Below are 21,407 nucleotides of genomic sequence, written 5' to 3'. Positions count from 1 at the left end.
AATGTCGACCTTGTGGGGAAATTTGATTCAGTTCCCATCTAATTCAGTTTGTGACCAGAATTGTGGAAAGTTAGGTTCATGGACAGAGGTACCACTGTATATGTTTACCCTTATATCAGTACTATGTTTGCAAATATGACTGCTCCAGTCAACCCACATACAAATCCAGAGGTAGAGTATGGATGCTTGTGAATTTTGAGGTGATTGGCCACTAAGCTAAGCTACTCAGAGTACATCTTATATGTGTAATCATACAATATTTGCCCTCGTGACAGACTTTTTTCATTTTGTATAAAGTCTTCAAGTTTCATCCATATGTTAGTATATATCAAAAACTTCTTCCTCTTTAAGACTGGATATTTCACTTGTGAATATGTATGGTCTCTAGTTGCATCCATTTTCCTATAAAAGCCTTGAGTTTTTCTTTTTTTTATAGCTGACTAATTGTCTCCTTAGTGTAAGAACCTGAAAAAGTAAATAAAACCCGAAAGGTGCCAAGAGACATTGTGAAGGAGAAAGAAACTGCTCAAAGGGAAGGAACAACTGGGATGAAGGAAAGGAGGAAGGAAGGAAGAAAGGAAGAAAGGAAGGAAGGAAGGAAGGAAAGAAAGAAAGAAAGAAAGAAAGAAAGAAAGAAAGAAAGAAAGAAAGAAAGAAAGAAAGAAAAGTAGATATGGATATACAAGGATAGCTGGGATAATTGTACTGCTGATGTCCATTGGTTTTTTCAAAGAAACAGTTAAAGCTTAAATTTTTCTTTTTCTGACCAGTTTTGCATGATTATATATGGTAATCTGAACAACTAATTTGGAGACAACCATATGCAATATAGCAACCATGGTTGAATCCCTACTATCTTGATTAGTGAAACTCTGTATCATTTCTAATGTTTTTTCTTTAATTATTTTTTATTCTCTTTAAGTGTTTGATCAATCTTGCATTCTTACACCTGGTAACCTGAGCAACTTCGCTGAAGATAACAGTAGGTAATATAACAACCATTATTAACTTCTTACCAACTTGTTTTAAAATTCTGTATCGTTTTTCTTGTTTTTCTGTTATTTTGTTTTTGTCTTGATTGTTGTTATTTTGTTTACTTTTCTCTTTAAAATAAAAAAAGAGACTGGACAGTATTCACTTGTATATATGTACCATATTCTATTTATCCATCAACCCATCGATAAACCCTTGGATTGCTTCCATCTTCTGTCTATTATGAATAATGCTGCTATAAATATGGTTGTACAAATATTTGTTTGTGTCCTTGCTTTTAAATCTTTGGGGTGTGTGCCCAGAAGTAAAATTATTGGATCATACGGTAATTCTATTTTTAGTTTTGAGGGAACTGCTATCCTGTTTCCCACAGGGGCTGCACTGTTTTACACTTCCAGCAGCAGCTTGTAAGGGTTCCTATTTCTCCAAGTCTCTAATGTTTGTTATTTTCTTTTTTTTATTTGTTTGTTTAAATAATAACCATCCTAGAGAGTATGAAGTACTATTTTGTTGTGATTCTTTATTAGTGCATATTAGTAATACAGAGTAACGTTTTTCATTTTGGTACTTGGATCATTTTCACCCTGTCACGCCCCTTTATCCCCTTTTCTTCCCACCCCTTCTCCCTTTCCTCTTCTCTACTAGGGTCCCTTCTACTTTCATGTTGTGTTTCTCTCTCACCTTTTTTGGGTAAGATTCTACCTATGAGAGAAAACAACTCATTGTGGGTTTTAGTTGTAGTTCCCTGATTCTTTTTTCTTTCCTTCTTTCTCTCTCTCTCTCTTTCTTTCTTTCCTTCTTTGTCTTTTTAAGACAGAGTCTCTCTATGAAGTTCAGACTGGCCTTAAGCTCACTTTGTAGTCCAGGCTGGTCTCGAACTCACAACAATCCTCCTGCCTCAACCTCCCCAGTGCTGGGATTACAGGGCGTGTGCCACCATGCCCGGCTATAACAACGTTGTTTCTCTTTCATGTGCTTACTGCTTATTTGTCTCTCTCTCTCTCTCTCTTTTTTTTTTTTTTTTTTGAGAAATGTCTTTTCAAATTTTTTGTTCGTTTTTAATGATTTGTTTGCTTTCTGTCGTTGAGTTTGAGGATTTCTTTGTGTATTCTGGATTCAACCAATATTTCTTGGGCCATGAAAATTTACTCCTCTGTTATCTACTAAGACTTTTATGATTTTCCTTCCTACATCCAGGTCTACACTCCCTTCGAAGCTAAATTTTGTATGTGGGGTGAGGAACAGGCCCCTTTTTGTTTTTCTTTTCTTTTCCTTCTATTCTTTTGGACCTAAATTACACAGATTTTAGATCTCTTCAAATTGTTTTATAGGTCACTGAGGCTCTGAATTTTTTTTCAGTTTTTTTCACTCTAATTCACTTTGGATAGTCCCTATTGTTATATCTTCAAGTTCACTGATTTTTCTTCTGTGCTCTCTAATCTGTTGTTGGTCCCATTTTCACTCAAAATGTTACATTTTATTTAATCTCTGGGAGTTCTCATTTCTTTTCTTAAATATCTTCTGTTTATCTCATTATATTTTTGTATTCCACTGTATTCTTGAGCATATTTATAACAGTAATTTTAAAGTCCTCATCATATCATTAACTCTGTCATTTTGGGGTCTGTTTCTATTGACTGATCTATCTCCTTGTTATGAGTCCATTCCTCAGCTTCTTCATATGTTTAATAATTTTTCATTAAATTCTGGACATTATGCAGTTGAATGTCTAAATTTTTTTCTTTAAAGAGTATTTAGACTTTTTATGTCTATCAATTAAGTCACTTGTCATCAGCAATGGTCAATTTGAGGCTTTGTTCAAAGCTTGATAAGGGCAGGTTTAGGGAAACCTTTAGTAGAGGCTTTCCAGTACCATTTACTTCTTTGTGTCCTCCCTCTTTACTTTTTTTTTGTACCAGGAATCGAACTCAGGACCTTGTGCTTGCAAGGCAGGCCCTGTGACACTGAGCTGTATCCCTGGCCCCCCGATCCTTCCTCTTTAGAAACTTAGCACTGTATTGCATTCTGTCCAACGTCTAAAAACACATTTTGTGTACTTCAACCTAATTTTCAGAAGTTTATAAGGGCAGGGGAGGTGGATGGTCCATACTCTTTGTGGGGAAGCAGAGGTCATGTATGTTTGTAGCTTCTAAAAACTATTTTTTTTTCTGATTATGATTTTACATATAAGCTTCATATTGTATGGACACAATATTTTCATGAATCATCATGGGAATGTAAATTAAAATACTGTTCATATCTTTCTCCTTTCTTGGATTGATGACGTTTCACTGAGGGCAACTTATACTTCCATCTCAATATAGGTATCATCTCCTTCTCCTTTTCTCTTACTTCTTTTCTCCTTCTCCTTTTCTCCTCCTTTTCTCCTTCTCCTTTTCTCCTTCTTCTCCTTCTCCTTCTCCTTCTCTTTTTCCTTCTCCTCCTTCACCTCCTCCTCATCCTCCTCATCATGTCCTCGTTGCTGTCGTCATCGTCTTCATCGTCCCCCTCCTCCTCCTTCTTCTCCTCCTCCTCCTTCTCCTTCTCCTCCTCCTCCTCCTCCTCCTTCTTCTTCTCCTTCTCCTTCTTCTTCTTCTTCTCCTCCTCCTCTTCCTCCTTCTCCTTCTCTTCCTCCTCCTTCTTTTTTTTGAGACAGGGTCTTGCTGTGAAGTGCACGTAGGCAGGCCTTGAACTCACTATGTAGCCCAGTCTGGCTTCAAATTTATGGCAGTCCTCCTGCCTCAGCCTCCCAAATGCTGGGGATTACAGGTGTGTGCCACTACACCCAGCTGATGGCTGATCTCTTCTTATGACATGTAATTCTCCTATGGAATTCTCACAAATATTCCAATTTTACAATTTTAATTTTACAGCTGAGGAAATCAAATTGGAGAGAGGCTCAGTGGTTAGCCAACATCACAGAACTAGTGAGTGAAGCAGTCAGGACTAGGGCTTAGCTATCTGGCTAACTGTGCCTCCCAGGTGCCTTATAATTTCCAGAAATTTTGTATTTCTGGCCTACCGATGGAGCTGCTTCCTGTTTTCCAGTACAGGTACCTACAGTCTCAAGTTTTAAAATTTCTTTCGTCTTTTCATCTGGCTTTTGTGTTCATGTAATTAGCTTTTTTAAATCTTGAAACTATAGCCAATTTTTCCATGTTATAAACTATTTATCAACATAAATTATTTGAATTAAAGTCCTCAGTGGAAGTACCAAGACAAAGGAATCATTTTTTGAGGGACTTAATGCACATTTTGCAAAACAAAATAAAATTTCATATATTCCCATCAACCATGCGTCAGAGAAGCAACTACTTTGTGGGATATAGTTTTTACTTGGTGTCTTTGGGTGACTGAAATGGTTTAAGATGTCCAGTGATGGTATTTGAGGCACAGTGACATATGAGCAGAGGAGATATTTTTGGGAGAAGTCCCCTCCCTGTACCTCCCAAATCCCTCTCAGACACCCTTTCCCCTCGGGCAGCCCTTCCTGCACACGTTGGGGGCAGGGCCCGGGCTCGGGGCACCTCTGCCAGGAGCCTGCTGATCTATGTTCTGGCCTGACACTCGGCAGCTGTCGTGGAGGCGTGGGCTGCAGGCGCTGTTCCCCACGGGCTGTGTGCAGGCTGCAGGCCGGGGAGCCTTTCCCGCCTAATCCGAGGGGCACTGGCAGTGGGGAGGGAGACAGCTGGCTGTAACTGATCTGCACAGGAATGGAATGGTGCAGGCCTCCCAGCACTGGGCTGGGCGTCTACAGGCCGCCTGCCCCAGCTGCTGAGCCTTTAACCCTTGCTTCTCTTGCTTCTCTCTCCCCTCCACCCTGGGAGTTGATGTCACCCTGTTTAGCCAAGTCCCAGGAAGCCCCTTGAGGAGCTGGTTTCCCTAGCTAGGTCTGAATACCTTGCAAAGGACCCAGCCATGGGATTTTACTTTGACAGAGGTTCAGGCGGGAGCAAGAGACCGACGTCTTACTTGGGGTCTTCCTGTCTTAGAAGGATACAGGGCTCCTGGAAGGCCTGTAGGTGACCCAGACAGAAGAGGCTGTGTGGTCATGGCAGGGAGGCCCCTGCTGAATGACTCTGGTGGGGCAAAGGGAAGAAGCACCAGGTCTGGAGTCTGGTGCTGCCCCCACCACCACACACTTTGCAATGAGATCTGGGTGAGTCATCCTCTCTCTTTCTCTCTCTTTCTGGGGTCAGTTTCCTGCTACCGAAAATGTGGAATTTGAAGATAGCCAGAGGGTTTTTTTTTCCCCATAGTGGTAACAATAGCTCCATTTGCAAAATGCCTACCATAGGTTTTATCTATACACATTCTTACCATCACTTGGCTGAATTCTCAATCCCATTTTAGTGACGAGGAAACTGAGGCTCGAAGAGGATAAATCACACAGGTGTTCTGAGCCACCACCTGAGCCACAACCCAGGCTCTCCCACTTCCCCCAGCTCCCTCTTCAGCTCTAAGTATCCTATGACTTAGTTCAGGTACAACAGAGGCAGGATGGCACAGCTTATTAGGGTACAGGTATTAGGGTACCCTCTTATTAAGGTACAGCTCTAGCAAAAACTCCAGGGTGAGCCCTGAGACTGCTGGGTGAGGACAGGCTGGGGTTGAGGCTGGGGCTGGGGCTGCAGCTGGGGCTGGGTCAGGCTCTGAGCTCCTGCTTGCGTCTTGCCCTGGGCCCAGAAGGGCTGGGACCCCCTGGTTCAGTCGGGCAGCCTCTCTCATGGGCACAGCCTCTGCATTTGTTCAGCCCTTTCTCATCCATGATCTCACTTGATCCTCATGCCAACCCTGGGGCGCAGAACCTGTTGCTCCTCCTCAGGATAAGGCATAGAGGCTTGAAATCTGCCAATGTCCTACAGCTGCTAACTGGCCAAAGAGTGAGTAGGAGAGACTAGAGCCTTCTTTCTACCATCTCCTCCAGTTCCCCAGGGGAAAGGGCCTGGAGTGCAAGCTACCGGGCACCCAGCTATCCTCTTGGCCTCTTCCCTGGCTGAGAAGGAAACCTGGAATGTGTACCCTGGGGTTAAACAAGAGACGGCTCAAATCGTGATTTCTCTGCTTTCCAGCTGTGTACACCGCTTCCCCTCTCTGCTCTTTCACTTTCTTGCCTGTTGTGAGGGGATAAATGAATGACTGCTGGAGCCAGACCTACACCCCCTCTCTGAGCAGAGCATAGATGAGACCGGCATGGGAGCTCCAGATGAGCAGAACCTAGGGATGCCAGGGGTCTACAGGGAGAGAGCCAGTGGGCTAGAGTTTTGCAGCTGGTCTGAAAGACAGACAGGGGCTACTTAGGGAGAAGAAAGAGCGGTCATTCTAGGAGAGGCAAAGCCACAAAAGCAGGAATGGACACAGTGGGTGTGAGGCTCAGGGTTAGCTGGCTTGAGAGAGGCACTGATCAGAGAGAGCTGGGGGCTTCATGGCAAGTGAGGGTTGAGAAATAAGTCTAGATTGGCTTTGGGAAATGAGCTCTCCAAGGATGTCAGTTCCCTGCCACACTGCCTGCCCTCTCCTACCTACCTCCACCCAAACCCTGGTCCGCCAGGATTTCTGGGCAAGGGACCAGAGGCAGTGGAGAGGGTGCAGTTCCAGCTTGGGAGAGACAGCTGTGCAGGCCTCCTGCCTGCTGCAGGGGATTAACTGGCACCGCCACAGTATGTTGGGGGGGCACTGGCTCCCAGCTCTGCCCACCCTTGTGCCCTTTAACTCCTTGTTATCCGGGCCCCTTATCTTCAGGCTTAGAGACGTGCTCCTACTCATTTCTCTGTGCCCTCTGTGTTAGATGTTGGAGACACGGGCAAATAAAGATGGAAGACAAGGTCTACCCAGCCAGAGGTATGTAGATCCATCACTGTGGTCTTCATGCCCACAGTGGGTCCTCTGAGACCCTGGATTTCTCTCCATAGCAGGCCCTTTCTTCTTTGGCTTCTTCCAGCACCTGTGGTAAAGTCACTGCCATCCTCAAAGCATCAAATAAGCCTTCCCTTGACCCTATGTCCTATCTTTCATCCTTCTGAGTATTGTCCTCCTTGCTATCCCTACTTCCCCATGGAGAAGGCACTGTCCACCAGATCCATCTCCTCCTCTTCCTGGGCACACAGCTGGACTGCATCCCCCAGCTTCCCTTGGAGTTAGAGGTGGCCACATACTCCATCCTAGTCCCACATATCGTCAGCACACATTCCCTGAACACCTTGGTGCTAGCTTGACATGCACAAGCAGAGTCATCACGAGACAGTCATGCTGAAGATGGTAGAACAGTAGAGAGAGGGGCGAAGATCTCTCAGTCTTTTATACACAAGATTCCAGCTACTCAGGATTACCTATGCTGGCCATTTTTTTTTAATAGAAATAAATAAACTTCTATCATGCTTGATAGAAATACAGAAAAGATCTGATTTGCTGTTTATGGAAAAAAATGAGGAATTTAGTCCTCCATCTTCTCTATCTTTCCATGTGGGACAACACAGGAAAACAGGGAAGAGGGTCTTGAAACTCAGAAAAGAGGAAAAAGAAGAGAGCTCTATGTGCAGGAGAAAGATTTCCTGGGATGTCATGTAGTCAATGAAGTCAGACACGTAGCACTTGAAGCTGTTCCCAACCCTGTCATCTTCCTTCCCTGAGCCACGAAGCCTCAAGACCTTGAGTGGTTTGAACCCTGGGTAAAGGTAAAAGACCATAGTAGGTAAAAAGTCCGTGGGGACCTGGCCCTGGGAGAGGAGGTTGGCGCTGACAGTGGTGACGAGAGTGGTGAGGAAAGAGTTAAGGGGTCTGTGAGCAGGATTGGCTCCCCTCTCAGTGAGGGCAGTAAAATCAGCATGTCGCCTCCAATTTGCTCCGGCCTGACCTTGAACGTGAATCATTCCATCACAATGTCCTTATTGATTTCCACAGGAAGAGGATTAAACCCAGAAAATCAAGGCGGGAACTTGAGCCTGCACCAGGGAGAATGGGATGGTTCTGCGGCTCTAAGCCCCTCGTGTTTGCAAATACGTCACCCGGGGCTGCAGGCTGGACAGCCACCGTGGGCTTAGCCGCCACCTCTCTAAGTGGCCAGGCTGGTCCTGGCCTTCGTTTCTTTGCCTGTGGGATGTGAGGCCTCTGCGGCTGTCTCAAGCTCAGGTCATGGGCAAAGTGTATGGAGGAACCAGAGGGATGGGTTAGACGCTGACATCCCCAGAGCCTGGAGTCTATTCTGGTCTAGTCCTCATCCTCTGCAACAGCCTTTGAGACACTCAGAACCAGAGGCCTTCTCAGGACCAAAGTTGCCATTGGACCAGCTGGCTCTAACAGCCAAGAAGGGTTCTGCTCAGTCTCCAAAGCCCTTCAGAAAAACAAGACCAATCACCAGCCCTCTCTCCAGGGCCAGATCCCCAATATAGGGGTATGTGAGTGTGAGTGTATGTGTGTGAGTATATGTGTGTGTGTGTGTGTGTGTGTGTGTGTGTGTGTGTGTGTGTGTCCCATAGAGGCATAAAGGAGGCAGGTCATTCTGTGGGAACCAACCCACAATTTCCTTTCTTCATTTAACATGCTGATAACATGCTGATATATTGGAGAGCCCAATATACCAGTACACAAAGATGCTATCTAGTACTCTATAATGTCTCTGTATCATTCCCTACTGATGGGCATTTAACATTGCTATCAATTGTTTTAAAACTTAGGACAGTGCTGCAAAATCTGGCACATGCTTCTTTGAATGAATTCTTTCTTTAGATACCGTATGAGTTTCCTATTGCTGTGGTAACAACTCACTATAAACTTAGTGGTCTAAAGGGACACCATTTATTCTTTCACAGTTCTCGAGGTCTGAGGTCTAAACCAGATCTGCTGGGCTCAAATCAAGGGACCAGCAGGTCTGCATTCTTTCTGGAGGCTCTAGGGAAAGCCCATTTTCATGAATTCCAGTGTCTACAGGCTGTCTGTCTTCTCTGGGCAGGAACCACTTCCTCCAAAGTGCATCCCTTAAACTTCAAAGTACATTACCCAGTCTTTGTTTTGACAGCATGTCTTGTCCGTCTCTGGGCATCCTGCTCCCCTTTTATAAGGACCCTTGTGTTTATACTGGACCCACCTGGATAATACTGGATAATCTCCCTATCTCAAGAACCTTAATTATATCTGCAAGACCCTTTTACCATGGAAGAGAACATATTCACTGGCTCCTGGATTAGATGTGGGTGTCTTTCCAGGGATTAGATGGAGGCTATTATTCTACCTACCACAGCTGCTCAGAAATCAGACGACTAATCAAAAGATGTATTTTTAAACAAAGTCAACATCTTCAAATTCTATCCATTCACACTCATATCACTGCTTGAGTTGGCCTTTTTGAGGTCAGCTGGGTGACAGTGATCACTGTTCAAATCTTCAGCTTCCTGTCTTCCTTTATAGTGCGAACACAGTCCGTGATTTCTCTCTTTTTAATCTTTCACTAAGTTTCTGAGCTTAAAAGAGTTGGTTTCCCCAGGTACAGGCTGGGGAACATGACTGGAGGCTGGGGAACTTGACTGGGGTTTTGGCCAAAAGGTTGGAATGAGATGATTGCTTCCAGTAAGAAGACAGCAGGAGTTCCTGGGGGCCGTGGGGGTGAGGTGGGAGATGAGCAGCCAGCATACCAAGAGTTCAGCAATGAGGTCCAATCAGCAGACACTATGGCTACCTATGAGTATATGGTACAGGCAGAGAGGAAGGCGGGGGACTGCTGCCAGCTGGAACCAGGGAGGGCCAGGCTCCTACAGTGAGAGATCAGAGACCCGCCCAAACAGACCACAGAGAGTCATTTAGGCCAAGGTGGCTCATGTGTTCTGATGCCCTTTGCCTCCACCCACACAGCCTCCGGTTAGCAGTGACCCTATTCAAAAGCTGCCTGCTCATACCTGCGCATAAACAGATGAAAGTGGCGGTGAGGTAAGGGATGATGAGCTGGGGACGCTGGGATTTTGACAATGGCTAAAGAACTACTTTGTGTCTTACCCATCTTGCTATATAATTTTAAAACTGTTCCCTTTAAAGGTATATTTGAAATAATGCTGTGTTGAGCTCAGTGTCTGAAACTCTGGAAGCTATTGATAAGTGACTTAGGGAGTGTGTAACAGCTTAGGAAAAGACTGACTACAAAGCATCAAAGTTTGGAAGCCCTATCCTTTTCCATCTCTGTAATGGCAGGAAATTAGCAAGCATGAAAAATGCACTTCAAGACATAAATGTCCCTTAAGTACTGCTTTAGCTGCATCTCGCAAGTTTAATGTGTCATAGTTTCATAATCAGAAGATCAAAATGTCTCATTTCTATCCTGATTTCTCCTTTGATCCATTGATTATTTATGTGTGCTGCTTAAGACCCTGCAAATCTCTTTTTTCATTAGGAAAAACCCTAGGATCCGTGTCAGCAGACTCATGTTCCATGAGGGGAGAAGCTTACTTATAAACTAATATCCAAGCCTTCCAAGGATCAGTAAAAAAAGCGATGCCCTCCTCCCTCCAGGTGGGGGAAGCTCTTGCGTACAGAGCACTGACTCAGCCCTAGGAGTTTTCCCCTCTTATTGGGGAGGTGCTTCTCTGGCCTTCATCCTCCTCTTTCCCACATGGGACAACCTAGCAAAGTACCCTCCCACTTGCTCCTTAGGTGCTGGTGGTCCTTTGAAGTTGAAGGATCCCTAAGAATTCATCTCTATATTCTCCCTAACCTTTGCACAGCCAGCAGGTCTGCAAAAATTCACTTAGATCTTTGGAAGAAAACAAGGAAATAAATATGAAACACTGAGACGTCATCATACAACACCCTTGATACTGTCCCATCCACATCCTATATGAGAGGCCTCTAGACTAGGATCACTCTTCAGGCCCCTCTTTTGGGTGCCAGCTCCCTATTACTCCAAATGTCCTCTTCTTTCTTCAGACTCCCTTCCTCTAGAAGCCAGTCTCTGATCAGCTCAGTCCCAACCAGCAGGCATCCAAGTGGGGCAGAAGTTAAGTTGGGCTCCAGGACCATAAAATAGGGTCTTCTCTTCCCAATAGACATTGCTTCAGATTCAAAGCAAACCTGGCAGCCTCAGAAATTCTTGGAGGCCTAAAGTCTTCCTGTGGTTTATTGATACACAAGCGGGACACAGTTACAGTAGCAGAGAGGCTGCGGGAACAGCTGGGGAGCATCCTGGGAGAGCCTTCTCATCCCAAGGGGCACAAGGACAGCCACACATCTGTACACATCAGGGCAGTGTTGGAGCCTGAATATGTTAGGTGTATGCTCTCTGGACCCAGTGGTATTCAGAGAGGGCAGGAGACAAGTGTGGCTGAGCTCTCTGGCCCTGGTTTTAGGGAGGGCACTGTTGTTTGGAAACAAGCCTCTGACAGACAAGGGACACTGGGTGCACATGCACTGGGCTGCATTTTCCACTGACAGACGTTCTTCCACTAAACACTCCCATAGAACACAAAAGACACACTCAGGCCCCTCCGCAGACCAACTCTGCTATGTCCTTGGCGAAAAGGCACATTGCATCAGGAGCTGCAACTGCAGGCTTAGAGTACCCATCGCACAGCCTCGAGGTGGACTGTCCCCGACATCCGGATGACCAGTTCCTCCCACCACCCACTCCCAAGGCAGCCCATCCACCAGGAGAGGTGGGTGGGGTTGAGGGGTGGCATATGGAGACTTAGGCCTGGGTCCACCCTTCTAAATCCCATCCTGAATTACAAGGTCAACACCAGATCATTGAGCACCCCTCTTGGAGGGAGAACGAACTCGACAGTCACTGAGTCCACCCCGCAGTCTCTGTACCTGGTGTCAAACATCGCTGTGGGAGGACCTGGGCCCCTTAAGTCCACCCTCTTTGCTTTGGGGAAGTCTTCTGGGCAGCTCTGCATAGGCTGATGTTGCAGTTAAAGCCCTTTTTACTGTGTCTGTGTTTATCCTGTGGTCAAAAGGATGAAGAAAGAAACAGGCCACCACATCCTAGTCCTGTGCTTGGATCGGGGTTAACTTTGGACCCAGCTTCTGGGAAAGTTCTCACCCCTCTCACCAAGAACCATGCCCCAGTCACGGATGTGCAGGAGCCGGCCGCCCTGGATCTGCAGCCCATTCCTGACCTCAAGCCGGGGACAGAGCTGAGCACTGCCCCATGTGTGGAGGTGGGGAGGCAGCAGAGCGGGAGCCGGAATGGGCAAACGTGGCCAGTTCTGGCCCTTCTTGGGGCCTCTGCCCGCCGTCACATGCTCAGCTCGGACCAGCTCTCTCCCGCTCAGGCTGGGCCACCTAGAACATAAGGCGGCAGCAGTGGCCCAGCGAGCCCAGGCCCCAGCCTCAGGACCACTGGCAGGCGCAGTCCGTGGGCTCCTGCACTGTATAGGGCACCCAGGTGGCGTTGGTGGCGCAGAAGAGCTGCACGGAGCGTCGCTGCAACCCCACCTCGCGGCAGCACTTGCAGAAGCGGGCGTAGGTGTTGACGTTGTGGTTGTAGATGCTGGCGGACGGGCACCTCCCGTCGCAGGACACTAGGTTCACCTGGAGAGGGGCCGACCAGTGAGGCAGCCTGGGGAGCGCGCCCCCGAGCCCCTCCCGCCCCCATCTTTGCCTGCCCCACCGCCACGTGGGCACCACGCACAGGTGTGTTGCTCCTGCAGTCGTTCTTGCGGATGGTCATGCGGATGGTCACCTTCTTGCAGGAGCGCCCATCCTCCTTACCTGGGGACGACAGGGCAGGTGAGGCAGCTGTGGCCCAGACGGGCTCCCGGGAGGGCAGCAGGATGGGCCAGCCTGGGGCAGTTAGCGTCATGCTGGAGGGTCCCTCTTCCGGGTTAGCACTCATGCATTGCTGCCTCTCCCTGCCAGGGGGAAGGTCTTTTTTCCCCACGCTCTGGGCTGAGGTGAAGGTGGGTGAGCAAAGACGGCAGTGTGAGTGCCTGAGACCATGCGACCATGGAAGATGCCTGGAATGGCTGCCCGGAGACTGTGCTGGGAGCAGGTGGGTGTGGAGACACCGGAAGGCTACCTCCGCACCCATACCCCAAGTCAACAGCCATCTGTTGACCCCCGGGCGTGGGTTCACCCTCTCTGAGCGTCTGTGTTTGAGTACTGGGGTGCTGCGGTTTTCTGAATGAATGGGAAGCCCAGTCCCTGGCAACATGCAGATGTTTCCCTGTCTATTGCACAGAGCCAGGACTTGCCCACCTCCCGGAGGTTCAGGAATGGACACTGAAGTGTGGGTTTTTTCTGGCTGCCCACAGACACCCAGGCGCAAGGCTTACAGTTGCGCTCACCTCCTTCAGCAGTATGCTCCATCAGCCCCTCACTGAGGCCTGCCCTGACCCCCCTCCCAGCCCTCCCTCGCCCTCCTTGCCCTTTATCATCGGGCCATGGTTCCTGTCCTCCCAGAAGCCATTTGTGATGGCGCCGTTGAAGCTAAGCTTAGGGCCTTCCTTTGTACACCCCTTCCACATGTTGTGAGTCCCTTCCTCCCTCTAAATAAATATTCCCGTTTACACCTCAATGTAGATTTATAATTCTCTGCTCTTTTCCTTTAACGAAGTCCTCCAAGTTGTATAAGCCTCAGACCTCACACAGCTCAGTGTCTCTAACCCATGATATATTTGTACTTTCTCACTAAAATGTCAGCTCTGAGAGGCCTTATTTGTACTATGCCTGCTGTTCCTAGCTCGTTGCCTGGCACATCATTGGTGCTCAATAAATATTTGCCAGATGCAGGCACTCTGTAGGCCAGGAAGCCCACCAGAAATGGGACGAAACCCTTTCTCCTGGCCTGCAGGCCTCACCGTAGAGAGACAGAGAAGCTGAGTTCTTCCCTGACCACAGCCCTGTGGGGCCTGGGTGGAGACTGGCTGAGAGACGGCAGGAGCAAAGCAGTGGCGGTACTGGGCATTGGTGGCCCCAGGAGAGTGGGTGCTGCGGAAGCGTTCCTAAGCAAGCCCAGAGTGCCTGGCTCACTACCCAGCATGCACTGGGAGCCAAAGGGTCTTTGCTGGATGCAGGAGAGAGGGGGCCTTACCCCCAGAGCTCAGAGCCACCTAGCAGAGGGAACATTGGTGCAAATAGCAATACAGCTGACTGTTTCAGTCCTTGGAGCTACCAAGAGAAGTACCTGTGTGGCAGTGGACACTAACCCCTGGAGGAGAGGCGGAGCTATAGGGGACCACAGGAAACAGGGTCCCTGGGGAACCTGGGGAGAGGGACAGGTGTCTCAGGTCACATGGGGGCACAGGGAACATCCAGAGAGCAAAAAGTTGTGGATCGGGGAAACCAATGAAGTCTTGAGCCCATGTCTCCTTGTATGTGTGATGTGGACATAAAGGGCCCCAAACCCTACAGCCCCCTACAGGACAGGGTCTGAGCATCCTACCAAGAAGGCAGACCTGTGGGCAAATATAGGGAAGCTCATTGGTCCATTTGTGTATGTAGAGTTGGGGGTGCAGGTTTGGGGTGCTCAGGAGCTAAGTATGAAGACAGACACACAGAGCTCTCACTCTGACTTGCTCTGGGGCCCTGGAGGCCTGCATCCACCAAGAGGTACCTCCAAGACCTGGGCTCCTGACCACAAAGGAGAATTAGTATGGGGGACATCTGGGCTGGGGTCCTTATCAGGGTCAGGAGGAGCAGAGTGTGCAGTAAGCTACCAGCTGCCTCTGACAAGAAGCAGAGGGCTTGTACCTGGACAAAGAGATGAGTGTGGCCTCTGAGAACGTCACTGGTGCAGCAAGCCTCATGCAGGAGGTTATCCCTTCATCTACTCACCCTGCAGAGTGACCCTCACAGATGCCAGGCCAGGAATCTGGCCTCCTGACCCTGATGTAACACTCTGCCCCCCCCCCAGGATCCCTCACTCCTGGGGCTCTCCCCTCTCACTCACATGTCCTGCAGCATCCTTCCAAGGAAGGGACCACAGAGCCCCCAACCTAGAGGGAGAGAAGAAAGGGTTGGGGGAGAAAACCCTGCTGCAGGCCAAGAGCCAAGATCCCATGATGCCCCAGGGCAGGAGCTCCACACCCAGGCAGGCCATGGAAGAGCCAAAGGGCTAATCTGGCTGGCTAGATGCCTGGCACTAAGGCTGCCTACAGCCCCTGGGAGGCTGGAGCCTGGGAAAAGATGGTGCATGGCCTCCCTTCCTCCTATGGCCGTTACCACACACCCTCCCCTACCGTCTCCATGTGGGGAGGAGGAAGATTTGGGGACATTTTGTCACCGGTGGTTGCCTCCACAGAGGCCAGCAAAGGAAGGTGCAAAGCTTGGGTTAGGGGCCGAGGCTCTACCACAGCTCTGGATAAGTTGCTCCTTTCCCTTGGGCTTAGCTTTTGTTATGATTTATATCTAGATGTCCTCTAAGAACCTCAAGAGCTCGTAGGTGGGGCTGTGGGGAGTGATTAGATCATGGGAGCTTAGAGCTGACTTGCTGTTGGAAGGTGGGGTCTGGTTGGGAGAGGTGGGATGTGGCCTGGAATGCGTATCTCCCTTTGCAGCTCCTCTCTTCACTCCCTCGGCTGCCCAGCCGCCATGACTCGAGCAGCTTTGTCCACCAGACCCTTCCACTAGCCTTCCTGACTTGGAGTTGGCCAACTATGGACTAAAAATATGAGCCAAAATAGCCTACATTTTGAGTTTTAGGTATTAATATTTTATCCCAACAATGAGGAAAGTGACTAAGACAGTTTTCCATCTCTAAAATTAGGGCACTCATCCCTTACAACCCTTCTCTGCTATTGTGAGGTGGATGAAGCAATGGCTGGAATAGTTCTTTGTAAGATGTGTGTGTATGTGTATGTATGTGTGACTTTATGAGCATTTATATGCATGTGTGTGTGTGCTTGTGCGTCTATATGGCAGGATGAGTATATGTGCATTTGCTGTCTCGGGAAGAGTCAGAAACATCAAATGTCCAGAGCTAATCTCAGTCATTTTAATAATTCAATAATAACACCAAGTCCTGCAGGAATCCCTTTCCTTGAGGTGTGCCTGCAGTGACAGCTGTCCGTGGAGGGAACCGTGGATGGAACCGCTCCCCTGCGTGGTGCATGTGTGTGCAAGGGTGCCTCTGAGGGCTTTGAGGTGTGCTGGTGTGTGGTGCCTAGGTGCGTTCATGGCTCTGGGGAGTGTGTGAAGTGTGAGTGACCAACTGCCCGTGATGGTGTCTATGAGTGTACCTGGAACCCGTGTAAGTTTGTCTACATCAGTGTGTGGACATGTGATGCACGAGGACATGGGGTGTGTCGTGGTCTAATCCAAGCACCCTCCTACACCCGCGGCCCGTCCCCCACCTCCACTGTCACTAGCGACACAGCTGATGCCCTAGCTAAGCCACACTGTGGGTGGAGGAGGCACTGACCTTGACACACTCAGTCTCGTTGAGTGGTGGGCAGCTGATGGGTGAGCGGACAAGCACGGCGCCCAGGGGAGTGCTGCCGCAGTGGAGGCGGGCACAGTCTGCGATCCAGGACGCCCCAGGCTGCAAGGCACAAAAGTGAGCGCTGGGGGCCTGTGGCCATGCAGATAACGGACCCCAAGGACAGGGGCAGCCCAGGACACTGGCGTCCTGGTCCTAGCATTCCTTTCTGGACGTCTTTCTGGGGCAGCTTAGGGACTGCTTACCAAGAACAGGGAGGTGGTGCCATTCGGGAAGGTGAAGAGGCAGGACACGTTCCTGCAGGAGCCACAGCAGGCCGCCAGGTCCCGGGGGTGCTCGTACTCCTGGTTCTGCAGGCCGGGCGGGACACCTGGCATCACTTGGGTGACACCTGCCCCCTCTACATCTGCACTGTCCACCTGTTCCGAGGGCCCACAGCCCCAGAAGGACCCCTGCCAGGGACTCAGGAATGGAACTTCAGCCTCCTATCTCTGGCAGACGGACAGGTGCCAGAGGCTAGAGGCACCTCCACCCCTGGAAGCAGCACTCTCATCATTAAGAGGCCAGTGTGGGTTCTAGACAGACCTCAATTTGAGTCTTGGCTCTGGTGGGACTTTTAACAATGACTAAATCTCAGGTTTCTTATATGAAGATTGGGAATAATTCTAACACCCATACATAAGCAATTTATCTGGCTCTTACTAGAAGGCAGGCCCTGTCCTAGGTACTGGGTCTTACAAATGGTAGCAACACAGACACATACACCGAAAGGATAGGGACTGTGTCAGGCATTCGGTAGGTACTTAATAAATGTGTGTCTTCTCTGTCAGATACCCATGCTTCCCAGGCCTGAAATCTAATCCTGTGCTCTAGGCCTCCCTGGCCTCTCCAACCTTGGTCTTTTCCACAGAGTGTGCACTGTCTGGGCTTGCCTGGGGGACTTGAGGCAAGTTTGAGAGCCCCCCTTATTTCTGGAGCACCTAGAGTCCGCCAGGCCAGCCCTCCCGACCCTGCTGCCCGCCTGGGCTGCCCCCTACCACTTCGCAGTGGACGTCACACAGCACCGAGGTGGTGTTGATCTGGTAGAAGCTGGTGAGGGGGTCCAGCGAGTCCGTGCAGCGGGAGGTGTGGCACACGCCATCTGCGGAGAGCTCCACCACCGTCTGGCCTGGCTGCAGCACCCCCAGCTCGCGGCTCAGACACACGGGGGCTTTCACTGGTGGTAAGCGGGGTGGTGTGAGCCCAGTGCCCCCACCACCCGTGTCCGGCCGGCCCACTGGAGACTCACGCACCCTGGCCCCGCCCCCCGGCTTGCCTCGCCCACTCACCGCACTCGTACTTGGCGCAACCACACACGTTCTCCTCGCTGTGCATGAACTGCTCGTCCAGCTGGGACTTCTCCCACTGGGTGGGCAGAGGTGGTCAGCACCGGGGTGGGGGTCCTGTCTCCCCTCGGGAGCAGCCTGCACCTGGGCCCCTTTCTGAGTCATGCTCCCCACTCCCAAGCCTCCTAGGGGTATACTCCATGTCCTCCCTCCCTCACAGAGGGACCAGGCCAGTTCCTGTCTTTCTTCACCAGTTTCACGGAGAAGAGGATGGCGAGGGAAACAAAATGAAAGGAAGTGGGTGCTGGGATCTGGCCAGAGTATATGTAACTCAGAAAGGACCTGACATCACCTTCCGTGTCTTATTCTCCCTTTTCCTTGTGGAGATGTTACTGGGGTTAAGAACGTGGTCTCTGCAATCAGGATCCCTGACCAAATCCTGGCTCTGTGACTTCCTAGTTTCATGACCTTAACTTTAGCTTTCTTGTTCGTGTTACTGAGACAATCACACATCCAATCTTTCGGGGTGGCCACGAAAATGAATATGGGGGTACACATAAAGGATTTGAGGAAATTCTAGGCACATAGTAAACTCTCAATAAACACGAGCTACAGCCAGCACAGCCAGCATCAACCTCTTCATCATCCTCACCACCCGCCATCGTCACCAGCACCATCCTCGCCAGCTCCACCCTCCCCATGTGATCAGCATCCTCAGCTGCTTTACAAGGAGGGCACAGTCCCCAGAAAGCCAGTGGCAGAGCTTGGGCAAGGATGCTGACTCTCTATCTCTTCCTGGGGGCTGAACTCAGAGCCTTCACACTGAACTACATCCCTAGCCTTTTGATTTTTTTGTCTTGAGTCAAAGACTTGCTAAGCCACTAAGTTGGCCGGGCTGGGTTTGAACTTGCATCCTCCTGCCTGAGCTTCCCAGCGTGCAGAGATTACCGGTGTGGGCCACCACACCCAGCTCCTTTTCGCTAGATTAAAGGAGTACAGACTGGGGTGGAGAGGACATGGAAAGGAGTATGGAGGGTAGAGAAGGGCAGGGCAAACATACCAGGTGGCACCGGGGCACCGGGATTGTGTCACAGTCACATTCTGGAAAACAGGAGGGAGCAGGACCCACCTCACTGAAGGGGCCCAGGTGAGAAGGCCCCTGCTGCCGCACACACAGCCCTGGCCCCAGCCTGGGCCGATGAGGGGAGGCCTCACTCAGCCTCCAGCCACCCCTGCATGGAGCTGCGGCTTTCCTGGCAGTGCAGGTGGGCAGTGGTGAGTATGTTGGGGGCAAAGCACCGAACATCCCACTCTGCGGCCATCCCTCACCCTGGAACGGCCTGTCCAAGAATGAACGGGACTGAGTGGGATTTCTGCCTCTCCGCTTTCCAGCAGCTCAGTGTTGCTGCCCCAGCGCTTTCCCGTGAGGAGCCCTGAGAAATCCACAGAGCTCTAGCTCAGAGACCCGGAACTGCAGGCCAGAGCAGCAGAAAACACTCTTCTGCAGCTCATTTTGTGCCCTGAGCTTTTCTCTGAGCTCTGAGGACAGAGCGATAAACAACCCAAATCCCGCCCTTGTGTTGCTAGCACCCTAGTGAGGCTGGAAAAGAAAAGCTAGACAGCCAGAGGCAAAATTAAGCTTTTTAAAGTAACATTTTTATATGAAGTTCACTGGTTTTCATGACTGATCATGGGTGCTCCCACTGGCCTCTCCAAGGGATGGGTGGTGAGTGTTAGTAAATGAGATGCACCCTCAGGAGGCTGCAATAAGGATGTTGGTTTTAGTTAGTTTTTTTGCTTTTTTGAGACAGCTGGTCTTGAACTCACTATGTGAGGCCCAGGTTGGCCTCAAACTCACTGCAATCTTCCTGCCTCAGCCTCCCTAGTGATGGGATTCCACGCATGAGCCACCACACCTGGCTTACAATAAGGACTTTTAAAAACAGGAACTGTTTCTGGAATGGGGAGCTTATCATTTTTTTTCTTTTTCTTTTATCCTGGAAAGAAAGCTGTAGGTACACTCAGAGAGTCACGCGGGAGGAGGAGGTTCCCTTGGAGAGATCTGGGAGTGTATGCGGGAGAAATGTCCACCTCGGGGAAGTGACAGTGGTGGGGCCCCAGAGCTGCACTTAGGGCCCCTGACCTAGAACTTACCACAGGACTTGTAGGGGCAGCAGCGGTCCGGGCTCCACACCTCCACCAGGGCCGTGCCCATGCCACACTGCACTTGGGGGCAGCGAAAGCTCTCACACACTGGGTAGGATCAGGGCGACACATTAGCCACGGACATCATGGAGTGTGAACCCTAAGGATGCAACCCTGGCCAAAGGTGGGTGTCTCGAAGCTAGCCCTCAGAGACACCTTGGGGCCCCTGGGGGAGTGTGGGCTCCCGGATGCCTCCCTGCAAGGCCACCTCCCCCATGCCCGCCAGGACCCACCACACTGGTACAGAGGGCAGCAGAGCTCCGTGGTGTTCCCGTGCGCGGTGAGCACCTCCCCTTCCCGACACTCCGGGATGGGATCTGGACAGTCGCCACAGGCTGGGGGGAGGAAGGGTCACCACTGTCACAGAAGACCCGGCAGGGTTTGGTGTGCAGCAGGTTCCTGGGGTGGGAGTGGGACCTCCACAGGCCAGGTGTGGCCAGAGAAAAGCTAGAAGCAGCATCCCGTGTCTGAGCCAGTGTTCGTGCTCGGTGTCCTGGGGGTGACATGGTCTCTTTCCTCTTCATCCCATGCTGCTCTCTGAGCAGTGATTCCAGCCTTCTCACCACCACCACCCTGCACGAGATCTTGGCCTTTCCTCCCAGGCGCTCGGGGAAGCAGAGGGGAGGAAGGGGCTGCTGGCCGAGGGCATCCACCCACCGCAGAAGTAGGAGGTGCAGCACGAGTCCCCCAGGCGGCCCGCAATCAGGGTCTGGTCCTGGCGGCAACTGGGGACCTGCTCTGTCTCACACAGATCAGGGTCACACTCTGGAGAAAGGACCAATGAACGCAGGTGCTGAGAACACAGCCCACTGGCCACACCCGGCCCTGCCCGGTTGCATGTAGGATCCCATCCCCAGAGCTGTCCCCAGTCCTTTTGGGCCCTTCCTGCTCTCCACACCCTGCTTTGCCCTGGTTCCAGCCAGGACCCTTCCCCGGAACCATCCCCTTCTCCCCTTGGGCTCTTCCCGCTCTCCCCACCCCTCTCACCGCAGCTGTAGCTGGGGCAGCAGGAGTCCTCCTGGAAGTGGGTGAGGAGTCGGTGGCCTGGGCGGCAGGTAGGGGCGAGGCCCTCGCACAAAGTCTGGTTACACACTGGCCCAAGGGCCACATGGCCTGTCACCTGGAGGCTGGGACATCCCGCTGCTCTCCACTACCGCCCAACCCCAGATGCCTGGTCTTACATCCTCAGCCCCAGGACCCCTACTCCTGGAGGGGCCTCTGAGGGCCACCACGGACCCAGAGCTGGGCCACAAGGGCCAGACACATTTGTGGAGATGGGCAGCGCGTCGGCTGCTGTTCAGTACTAACTCATGTGATTCTTACAGCCACCCCGACGTGGGCCCAGCTGATGCACAAAGATTTGCCTGAGGTCACGAGGGCGCTGATAATGGAGGAAGAGCTGACCAGACTGCTGGTCTCCGGAGCCAGTGCCTTTAAACCTCCTGTCCCAAGTCCAGCTCTCCACTCTCCCTTGCTCACTCCTCACAAGATGCTTTAATTTTCCCAGACCTTGTCCTAACCAT

General features: G+C 50.6%; 1 protein-coding gene across 1 annotated transcript in view; it reads right to left on the bottom strand.

Annotated features, from left to right (window-relative positions):
* Window positions 1–11,058: 11,058 nt before the first annotated feature.
* Window positions 11,059–21,407, bottom strand: part of Otog (otogelin) — an 81,202-nt gene continuing 70,853 nt past the window's right edge. Inside the window, exons 45-56 of the mRNA XM_005380533.1 lie at window positions 20,872–20,976; window positions 20,542–20,649; window positions 20,118–20,219; window positions 19,834–19,932; window positions 18,740–18,780; window positions 17,683–17,758; window positions 17,392–17,570; window positions 16,600–16,704; window positions 16,337–16,456; window positions 14,867–14,912; window positions 12,608–12,687; window positions 11,059–12,507 (exon numbers count right to left, since the gene is read on the bottom strand). Of these exons, the coding sequence (XP_005380590.1) occupies window positions 12,307–12,507; window positions 12,608–12,687; window positions 14,867–14,912; window positions 16,337–16,456; window positions 16,600–16,704; window positions 17,392–17,570; window positions 17,683–17,758; window positions 18,740–18,780; window positions 19,834–19,932; window positions 20,118–20,219; window positions 20,542–20,649; window positions 20,872–20,976 (1,262 nt within the window). The 3' untranslated portion in view covers window positions 11,059–12,306. The remainder of the gene's footprint in view (window positions 12,508–12,607; window positions 12,688–14,866; window positions 14,913–16,336; window positions 16,457–16,599; window positions 16,705–17,391; window positions 17,571–17,682; window positions 17,759–18,739; window positions 18,781–19,833; window positions 19,933–20,117; window positions 20,220–20,541; window positions 20,650–20,871; window positions 20,977–21,407) is intronic.

The sequence above is a fragment of the Chinchilla lanigera genome, unplaced genomic scaffold, assembly GCF_000276665.1.
Source record: "Chinchilla lanigera isolate Chin_1 unplaced genomic scaffold, ChiLan1.0 scaffold00013, whole genome shotgun sequence".
Lineage (NCBI taxonomy): Eukaryota > Metazoa > Chordata > Mammalia > Rodentia > Chinchillidae > Chinchilla > Chinchilla lanigera.
The sequence above is the reverse complement of the archived record's forward strand: the minus strand, read 5'-3'. Positions and strand labels throughout refer to the sequence as shown.